Source organism: Prorops nasuta, unplaced genomic scaffold (genome assembly GCF_024137725.1).
Source record: "Prorops nasuta isolate Cenicafe-Biocafe unplaced genomic scaffold, Cenicafe_Pnas_1.2 PNAS00004, whole genome shotgun sequence".
Taxonomy (NCBI): Eukaryota; Metazoa; Arthropoda; class Insecta; order Hymenoptera; family Bethylidae; genus Prorops; species Prorops nasuta.
The window spans coordinates 5157772-5168789 of NW_027116801.1; the positions used below are offsets into that span (position 1 = coordinate 5157772).

At 40.6% G+C, this 11018-nt stretch overlaps 1 protein-coding gene across 3 annotated transcripts; it reads left to right on the forward strand.

Moving 5' to 3' along the window:
- The first annotated feature begins 86 nt into the window (after window positions 1–86).
- Window positions 87–6605, forward strand: LOC136772895 (WD repeat-containing protein 44-like). 3 transcript variants are annotated; one of them, XM_066726139.1, is made up of 7 exons: window positions 88–1218; window positions 1756–1912; window positions 1992–2376; window positions 2500–2627; window positions 2699–2836; window positions 2910–3203; window positions 3287–6605. In XM_066726139.1, the coding sequence occupies exons 1-7, from the start codon at window positions 1139–1141 to the stop codon at window positions 5006–5008; spliced, it is 2904 nt and encodes a 967-aa protein (XP_066582236.1). In that variant the 5' UTR covers window positions 88–1138; the 3' UTR covers window positions 5009–6605. The 3 variants fall into 3 exon arrangements, with proteins under 3 accessions (XP_066582234.1, XP_066582236.1, XP_066582235.1); XM_066726138.1 differs by having other exon boundaries at window positions 1992–2133; window positions 2221–2627; XM_066726137.1 differs by having other exon boundaries at window positions 87–1218; window positions 1992–2627.
- Window positions 6606–11018: the final 4413 nt, after the last annotated feature.

The following is an 11018-nucleotide window of genomic DNA, read 5'->3' on the forward strand; positions in this document are numbered from 1 at the left end:
TTTGGAAAACTGTCAGGAAACGCGATTTGGATTGATTTGGATACCACAAAATTCGTCATGACCAATCGGAGAGGTTTATTGGCAAATGCTATTCTCTTATTGGTGAAATTTGAGGCTGGTATTTTTGCAATGTAACCCTGCTGATCACATTGCAGTATTTGCAGTAGCACTAGCATCAGTATCAACTATCACTACTATCAGATCAGTATCAGTAGCACTGACTGAGTGGCACTGAGTAGCAATGAGTAGCACTAGTCGCAGTGGTTCGCGGTCGCACCTCTCAAGTCAGTCTCAACTGTCTCAAACAAAATTACCTCACATATAATCGTCAACTGATTTCAACTCTGCAGAAAGGAAGATAAAAGTCTTGCGTATAATTCTGTGCATGATTCTCTTTACATAGTTTTTGCAGAGTTTCATTCTTGATAGTCTGCGGCATGCAACTGCAGATCACAGACTTCTTGTAGACCGCCAAATTACCATTCACGGTTTATCTGCTCTTACTGAGTCATTATGATATCCGCGATTCAACCAATTCTGTAAAGAGTGAATTATTAATCGTACATTCATGTTATTTATTATTTTTCTTGCATGAATGTTTTATCCCGCCAATTTATTATAATAAATTTAAGGAAGATTCGCATTATCTACAGGCATTATCCAATGTATCTTTTTAGTTGGACTGGTTGAGTGATACCACTGATGCTTGCTTCGGCGTTCTTTTTAAGCAAGATCAAAATTAAAATATAATTACGAATCTAATAACATATAATTGATAAAAAAATTTGTTTATAAGTAATTTAGAAATTCGTTGATATTTCGTGGATGGTTATTCCTTTTAGTCCAATTTTGGCAAGGTTGCCAGCCTCCACAGGCTGAGCAAACTTAGCTCGGTTTGGAGCGCTGTGTCGTTTGTATAATTCACGTTCACGACTGCGTTCTTGGATAACCGTCATCCCGTCATTCCCGTTGTCCAAAGAATTGTGATTCAATCAGTTAAAAAGCCGATCATGTCTTTGATTCGTCTATCATACGGTTTTTTAATCTCGCTAATTTACGGCATGCCCGACCTTCACTGACACTGACAGGACTGCACACATGCTCAGACTGGTGAGATATACATCTTGGCCATTAGTGAATGCAGACGACAATGTCTGGAAGCAGCGATTCCGAGGAATTCTTCGACGCAGAAGACGACACTTTTCATCGTCCTTCACGGTACAGAATTATCATTTTTAGATCCATAATTAAGTAACTCCCGCAGCAATCCATTTTTTGCTTAATAACTATTACACTATTCCATCTTACTAAACTCCTTTATACCGGAATTTTAAGGTTGCATTAAATATAAAAAAATTCTATATAAGCGCTAAAAATATTTTTTTTCATTGATAACCGTGAATTTTTGGATCACTGTAAGCTTCTTTTTAGATATTTTCCATGTTTTGGGGTTAGTTTTTCTTGGCATTTCCTTGAGGGAGGTGAAATGCGTATTTGCGTCAATCACGCAATTGTATGCAGTCATGCTCTCAGGGCCGGCTGTTATAACAGACAAAATCGATGTTTATTATATATTCGATAAATTTCGCTATCTAAGTAATATTGTTTTTTATTATTTTTAATTTAAAGTTATGATTTATAAACAAAACATTTCTTGAGTCAATCATTTCTTTGCTTTCTTTTAATTTTTTGATCATTTCAATGTTTTTATTTAAAATAAAAAATACTAAGCTATATGTTTTTAATTATTTTCAGCAAAAGCAGACAACGAGAATCACTTGAGAGTCAACAGAAGGCAGATATTTCAAATATAAATCAGCCAATCGAGGAAGATGTTTTTGCAAAGCCTGTTGATCCTATTTCGACTATTGAGTCTAAAGATGCCAGTGAACTAGAAAATAAAGTTAAATCTGTAAAAATATTGTTTACATATTTTCCAGAGAATTTAAAAAATGTTTGAAAAAAATACTCACAATTTATCTATTTTTTAGGAAGATGAATCAAAGGGTAATAACAATGATAAAATTGTGGGTAGAAAAAGGTTCCGTGAGCTTAGACAAAGGATGCAAACTGAAGATGATGACATACCAATTAATAGCTCCCCTCCAGACAGTCAAACTTCTTCCATCGAAGGTGTATACCCTACTCCTTCCAAAACCACACATCCTTTCAGAATTATAGAACATGACACTCTTAGTCTACAAAGTATGACATCTTTAGGACGCGTTGGAAGAATTCTAGCCGGGACATCGGACAATGCATCAGCAGTGCTTGCACCTGGAGCATCCCAATGTCCCCCAGCTGCAATTCTTACTCGTGAAAGTCAGATGTCCTCTATTGCTAGTCTCCCCAGCAAAGACGAGGACACTGTCTCTGGTAAGATGTCGCAAGCTTCCAGTAACCTTATCATATCAGAGGACCTTCCTCAGGAATCCTCTGCTAATGGTAGATCAAATTATAATTCTGATTTGCAAAGTAATAAGGCTGTAATACTTCAAGAACCTGATGTCATTGCAAGTACAAAGAACAATGGAAAACTGGTAGATGATTCTACAGTCTTTGATAAGCCTGTTGCTCCACCAAGACGAAAGAAGAAGTCTAAGCCACAAACTCCCACTGAGCTTGCAGTAATTTTATTTTTACCAATAAAACATACTTTCTTGGAAAACAGTTTACCAATAAAAAAACATGTTTCTAGCCTTCCACGGTTGAAGCTGCAGTACCTGCTTCCCCACTGCCAAGTCCAGCGAGTACTATTGAATCAATTACTAGGGAATTTGAGCACTCACTCGATATTAAATCAGCTACAAAAGGAAAATACGTTGTGAAACCACAAGTAGGAATCCATATTAATTTTATTACTATGAGATTTATCTCTATAGGATGAAGCTGACTTATGATAATTTTAGGATGAGGCGAAGTCAAAGGGAGAAGGACCATCAGCCGAAGAGCTGGATAGAATTGAGAAGATGAAAGCTGAGCTTCTCAGTGTACAATCAAGTGACAAATCCAACAACAGTCCTATGAGCTCGATATCTAGTAACAGCATAGGTCGTTATTCACTGGGTCCTCATAAGATCGCGGGCCCGGGTTTTCAAGGCTCGAAAGAAAGGCGTAAATCTGCAGGAGATCAAGATATGGTAAAGCAACTCAATATGTTCGTGAGAACGCGCACGGATTCTGGAAAACGTCTCACTGATATGGTGATCTGAATTTGCATAGTTATAACATTCTTAATTCTGTTATTTTTTTTTATTTCAGAATTTTGACGTAGATTTGATTACAGGAAATTTTGGAGCAAGTAACAGTGTTGAACTTGGATACAGGAGAGCGAGTGCCATTAAGTATTGCGGAGGATAAGTTACCGCAGTGCATAAATCCATTATCATTGCATATAATGAGGCTAACTTCGGAATACATAAGCAATACCAGCCTAGAAAAAGAGAAGGAGAGTGACGAGGAAAGCGTGGATAGCAAAATGTCTAGCATTCCACCGGATGAAGATGTTAGTGTGGGCAGAGTGAAGAAAAAGACTCAAAAACTTAAAAGATTCCTGGGATCAACAGTAAAGAAAACTATGGACAAGGCGAAATCAATAGCTCAGGAGGTCTCTCACGCAAGGCATAAAGAGGACGTTATGGATATTGTTGACGATGTTTACCCTGGAGAACAGCAGTATATAAAATTAAAAGCATCGAACAGTCATAAAGGTCCCTACGAATTTAGCAACTTGCAACATGTTCAAGACTTGAGCGGAGAGCACGTGGGTCCAGTATGGTGCATGAAGTTTTCCGCCTGTGGCAGATTACTTGCAACTGCTGGTCAGGATCGCGTTTTAAGGATTTGGGTCCTTAGAGATGCTTTCACTTACTTCCAAGATATGAGAACGAAATACAATGCTGAAAAAGTAAGTCCCACTCCTTCCCAGGAATCTTTAGTCTCCCAGCAATCAATGGAGGATCCAAATATACTGGCCAGCGCAATGATCGAAGTTGAAGGAACAAAGAGCCCCTTCATGCCAAAGCCTTTCTGTACCTACACAGGACATACTTCAGATCTTCTTGACGTTTCCTGGTCGAAAAACTATTTTGTACTATCTTCTTCGATGGATAAGACAGTTCGACTTTGGCATATCTCTAGAAAAGAGTGCCTCTGTTGCTTTCAGCACATCGATTTTGTGACCGCTATTGTCTTCCATCCACGAGACGATAGGTACTTCCTTTCTGGCTCGCTTGACGGGAAACTCCGTCTTTGGAATATACCCGACAAAAAGGTGGCTGTCTGGAGCGAGATAGACGGTCAGACGAAACTAATAACGGCTGCTAATTTCTGTCAGGACGGAATGTTTGCGGTTGTTGGCTCCTACGATGGTCGATGTATATTCTATTATACCGAACAGCTGAAATACCATACACAGATTGACGTGAGATCGACCAGAGGTAAGAATAAGGTAGGCCGTAAAATCAGTGGTATAGAACCGATGCCTGGTGAGGACAAGATTCTCGTAACATCGAACGATAGCCGAATTAGATTGTACGACCTTAGAGATTTGAACGTGTCGTGCAAGTACAAGGGTTACGTGAACATTAGCAGTCAGATCAAGGCTAGCTTCAGTCCCGATGGTCAGTACATAGTGAGCGGCTCGGAGAACCAATGCATTTACATTTGGAAGACCCACCACGATTATTCCAAGTTCTCAAGTGCTCGCAGGGATAGGAATGATTTTTGGGAGGGCATCAAGGCGCACAACGCCGTGGTTACTTGTGTGGTATTCAGTCCGAATCCCGAAAGTATTATGAAGCAGATCGAGGCAAGGGAGCAGGAGGATTCGAAGAATCTTGCCAGCTCTAATTTACCTACGGCACCGGTCGATCCCGTCGTCGAGCAGCGAACCAAAGGCTGTGGGGGTCACGTTCTAGTTAGCGCAGATTTTAATGGTTGCATCAAAGTCTTTTTAAACAAAACCAAACCAAAGCATAGTTCCCTACCAGCTTCCGCTCTTGCGTAACGCTAAATCTCATGATAAGTTAGATAGGCGTTCCTATTTATCTTCTCTTTGCTTAGGCCGATTCATTTTTATGTACCTACTCATTAATTAAATGCAATGATTTAGCTCTCAATTAACTCGATGCAGCCGAATGAATTGAGTCGAATTAATTTCCCAGTGAATATCGATGCATTATTCATTGTAGTTTTTCTATTTATCTTTTCAGCAGTATTTATATCAATATATATATATATATATACAGGGTATTTTGCGTAAGACGTCCCAAGCATGGATACAAAACGACGCGTATCTCTATAACTATAAGAGATATTCCATTTTTTCATGCGACCATTTTGAAACCTCTTGTTATTTGCTTTCAAAAAGGTCCTACACAGAAATTGAATATCTCTTATAATTAAAGAGATACGCGTCGTTTTGTATCCATGCTCCGAGACGTCTTACGCAAGACACCCTGTATATATATAATCATTTTTTATGGAAATTCTGCACATTTATTTTTTAGATAACTTAAAAGAAAATGTATAGTAAGTTTTTTTAAGAAAAATGTTCATAAACTAAGAGCACCTTGGTAAAAAATGAAGTATAAAAGTGTAAGAAATTATACGTGAGATTTGGTTAGAAGATTCGATGCAGAGCGATAAGAAAACAAAAAAACTAATAAATAATTGCACAAATCACATTGAATTTGCGCGATTTTATAATAATAATTTTTTTCATTTTCTCTTACAATATTTTGAAAAACGGACTCATACATCGAAAGCATAAAAGGATCTTTCAGTTGGAAAATTTTAATACGTGAATTGGGGATGTGTTATTCTCTCGTAATCGGATTTTTTTTTTCTCAATGAAATTACTTCTATGGTATTTTCGCAAATTTTACAATCTTGCTGATTTTTGCGGATACCTATTCATTTGACGACTTTGGTGAAATTGAATACATTAAGAAATTATTAACAAATCAGAAGTTGAGCGGATTTTCGCGACTTGTCAATTATAGAAGAATTAAGAGATAATTTGTGTAAGGGAGAAATAGTTAAAACAAATAGATAAATACTCTATGGTTATATCCTGTCGATATATTAAATTTTATTAAGGATTTACTTTGCTGCTGAAAGAACGAGGAGAGAAGCTGTAGCATAATTAAAACGCGACGAAAATTTCATACATTGTATTGAATTTGATGCGCATAACTGAATTGTAAATATGGAAGAAAAGAATTGAATAAACACTATGTAGGTATTTTATGTAAATGCAAATGTAAATATTTTTCAGCAATAGCGAGAACGTTTAGCTATGAAACGTCATTCCGACAACGGCGTGCACAAAAGTTTCTTTGTGATCTCGTAGGAATCAATAATCATGTATTGTATAAAGTAATGTTGATATTACATGATATTCAATTATTGCAAAAGAGCGACGTCTTCTCCTTAAAAATTCACATTTTCGAAAATTATTGTAATTTTACCTCGGTTTTAAAATCCTTCTCACAGCCTGTTTTCTATGTAAAGTAATTCCAGTGATTTTACAGAAGACGACCATTACGACGATATATTTTGTTATCATTGTTGACATGTATATTTTGAATAAACATATGATTCTGTTGTAACTAAATTTTCATATTCCTCGATCAAGTGTAAAACCTATCCACTACTGAGTTTCAACGTTTACATGAATGCCTGTAAAGAATACGTGTAGCGTATATAGGTTGCAGAAAAACAAGACTTGGTATGTGGTTTTCAGCTGGGACCCTATTCTGAAGATGTTTCGCATACGTTAAATTGGCACGTTGGTAACGAACTAAATTATCCGAAAGAATAAATTGTTTAGAGAATCAAGGAGCACGGGATTACAAGAGTGAAAACTGAGGCGATTTTTTATTGTCAGTCGGTAAGCAAAGGCGGGGTAGTTAAACAAATTTACGAGGCTGCGAGATCAGTGATCTGCATGTAATAAGGTCGCTCGGTCGATTTATTCATTTCTGGTACGCGTCACGGACGCAGTTTATTTGTCGTTTAGCCGTGCACGAGGATTTTTAAATTCTGCTAAAATTGCTGACCCCGAAACCTTCGTAAACGACAAAATTCGTCTGTTAACTCGGTTGTATCCACCGATGGCTGAAATGATCAGTGTCTGGCGCAACAATTCTTTTTCTACTCTTCCGAATGAAATAGAGACTGCCGTTTTAATTCTCTCTCTCTCTCTCTCTCTCTCTCTTACGACAGAGCTGTATCTCTGTAAATTTAATTAAATTCAATTATTCCGAAGCGATTGCACGCGGTTGCAGAAAGAATCGTCAATCAGGCGAAAGTCAGAAAAAGCGAGGAAACTTAATTCTGTTACTCGCTGGATATGGGAAAAAATCGTGGATCGAGGGATTTTATTATCTTTCAGGCCGTTAGAATATTATTTACCGGCAAATAAAAGTACTTGCGAGAAATACTGCAGTGGAAGGTCCTCGTTCACTGTTTGACCTGAAATGGCTGCAAGAATTATTACGGGTAAGAATTCGCACAGTTGTATAATACCCAAATAGTGCTGACGCGTGCGAGTGGCGTTAACAGTCGGAGCATTTGTTCGCACACCGTAAACGGAGGCTGGAAACACCGCAAACGTTCCATTTTAACACGACCATTCCACATCCTATAACCCCCCCCCCCCCCCGAAAAAACTCTTCGCAACAAAGCTGATCGTATAATTAATCGGATGAATTTTTCGAGAGATGAAAAATTGTGGCATAAGAAAATGTAGGGAATGCAGCGCGATAAAAATGACGGGAGTTTTACGTATATATACCTATATGGGATCCAGTTGGATCCAGTTAAAGTTAGGATAAGAAATGGCATGGCAGAGTGGGTTAAAAAGCACGGGCCAAAAATTGATGAGTCGAGTCGGTGAATGTATACCAGGACAGTGGTGTGTGCGGTGGAAAGAGGATGGTGTTTCCGCTGGAGGTGGCGGTGGATGTCCGTGGGGATTTGCGAGGGGTGGGATAAGGGAGTTAGGAGGGATCATCGTGAGCAGCAGCAGCAGCATCAGCAGCAGCAACAGCAGGAGCCCGAATAACGCGAGGACCGCGGCGACGTAGTTCGAACTCGAACGAGGATATATCTCGGCAGTGATGGGACCTATATAACTGTACCGCGTGTCTGGGTCAGGGGGCGGTCCGCCACGTTTGTAGTATACTCTGTATATCGGACAGGTGTATTCCATTCCGTCTCCACGAGTTCTCGCATGCACCTTAAACCGCAACCGAGCCGCCAAGTGTCTTCCAACTGGCGGACCGCGCCGATCATTTCCACCGGACTCGGGACGCGACTCCTCCGGCTCAGAGCGATCGCTCGACAAGCCGAGTAAAAATATCTCCAAACTCGGTGACGTTCATTCGAAATACTGTGCAAATTTTGGTGCCGTGACAATTTCCCTTTGGAAGTTCGGCCATCCTCCACTGGTCTCTCACGTGGATCCTGCGGTGGCTCCTGCCTCGCCTACTCCGCCGCTACTTCCGCCCCCCTAGGGAGCCAACAAAGTAGCATCTCGACATTTCCTGCGCCAACTTCCTCTTGTACCACTCCTCGACAAGGTATTCTTCGCTCGCACGATACGACGATTCAGAGCGTCTTCGTTGCTTATATTTCTTTTCCATTATACAAATCTAAATTTTTTTGTTTATATCTTTATTATTATTATTATACATATACGAAAACGATGCAGTCTCCTCGTGGAGAACACGAAAGAGAGAGAGAGAGAGAGAGTCTCTCCCAATGCAATCAAGTTATTATCGTGTATACCGATAGCGATATCCTAGCGACTGCCAATTAGTCTCCATCTTGATTTAGGAAAATCACCTTCCACACTCGATCCGACGAAATTACAGGCCACTAAATCCTGGCTCCCTTATCAGCCTTGCTTCTTCTCACCTAGCTTCCGATAATATCCCTGCTGTATAAGCCTTGTCAATATTGAAACGGGGGTAAAAAGTGGCTTTGACAGAAATACGAGTAATTATAGAAAATTGTGGTCAATTATCGGGCATCGTATAACGTTCCTAAGAGACCGCAAATTGCTGTAATACGCGCGTTTGCTCGGCGGATAATGAAATGGCATCTTTATACGCGGTAAAGGAGACATCGCATCGGCTCGTTATATAGAGTGCTGGGTAATTCGCTTTACGCTCGAATTCATCAGACTCGTAAGGCATGAAATTACGAGGGACGCACGTGCCACGTCTGATTGATTTTGCCATTTAATAAATATGGACAATGAGAGGTCGAGCGTGGATTTATCGAGAGAGACGGACAGAGAGAGAAACTGGGTAAAGCACAGGTTCGCGTATGTACATAGGATGGCACTCTACACCAGAGGGGAACAATGAACGCTGGAGTGGGACTCGAGTGGAATCGAGCGGAATCGAAGAAATGGCCGAGTATCGAAATATAGGTCATTATTAGGTAGGCGCGCTCATTATGCGAATACCTGACGTTGGAATTACCCGAGACGTTCGGCACCGTTATATGTATTTGGCACCAAGCCACATCCTCGACTCTGCTCTCACGAGTGTGCGTGCGAGCTAGCGCGTAAATATAGCCGCCGGTGATTTTTATTCAGCCACGACCCCGCGTGTAGTGGAGGAACAGGTGTCGCGGTGTATCATGACACGAATCACAGAGCTCAATAGCTAAATAATGTATGCGTCGACTCGACTGCCGAGCGAGCCGGCTCTGCCAAGTTCATTGACTCCTTCCTCGCAATAAGTTATTACCTAATTACCCGCAGTATATATTGTTCGATTGTATATCGGCCCAACGCACTCGTCTCGCGTACGGCATTCCGATCGACACCATTATGTTAATCAGAGGAAAATGTTCGTTGAATTATTTATGCTCGATCGCGATCACTTTACGTGTAAGTGCATATATATATATATATATATACGTACACCAATTTCAAACGAGCAACAACAATAGGCTCCTTCCGAATTCGAAAAATTACCACTGCATTAGCTGTGGCTTCCAGCTGAAATACGAGAGACGCTGTACGGGATTGTCTGCGCGCAGGGAGGCTAAAAAAGTGAGCGAGCGAGGAGGGATCGGCGCACGATCAGGTTTTGCCGTTCTCGAGGGCGCCCCGGGCAACTGCGAATATTGCGCGATCGAATCTCCGGCGCAAATTGGACACCGTCGCGACTATTGGCAATGGGCAAGCGACGAGGTGGCCCGTGACGATAAGCCCGCGTTTGTCTCGAGGACAAACCTTCAAAACCTACTTGCCTACATTTATGGAATACTTGCTGGTAACGCTGTACACACTGCTTGGTCATGCGTCATGTGTATCTCAATGGAAAAAGCTACTGGGTTGTACAGTTCGAGTGCATTGTAGTTCGTTAAATTATAACGGCGGTAGTGGACCACAGTTTCTAACAAAACACTGTGTTGTTCGTAAATTTATATTCAATTGCGAAAGAACGACCTGGTATTTATAGCATCAACGCAAAATTGTTAAATCGAGACGCGAATTTATAAAGAGAATAGTGGGTTAAAAACTTATATACCCACGACAGTCGTTGTAATTGAACAAAAGAATTTTTCCAGTGTGGGTCATAGGTCAAAGGTCACACATGGACGAATCAATGAATATATATTCTGTTACAACGAAAGGCCCGTTCAATCGTCACATCCGAGTCGTTTCCAGCAAGTTCCACAATCTTTCTGGTCCTCGTGTATAGAAAGGGGAACAATGTAAACACGCGAGATGAAAAATGGCAAAGTTCGACGCGAAAGAATGTCGCCGATTGTTGCTTTCCAGGTGGAAGTGGAATGGGGAAAATCTAGGTACCCGCACGTGACGAGCCAACGCGTTTGAGCAAATGCACGCGACGACCCCCTTGCGTGCCTCGCAGCTGTGGAAAAAATGTCAAGCTGAAAACCAACACAGTCTCGCGTTGAATTGTTGTTTCTTTTTTTTTTTTTTTTTAGAAAATTCGCAATATTTGCTCACGAGATACCGAAGCTGG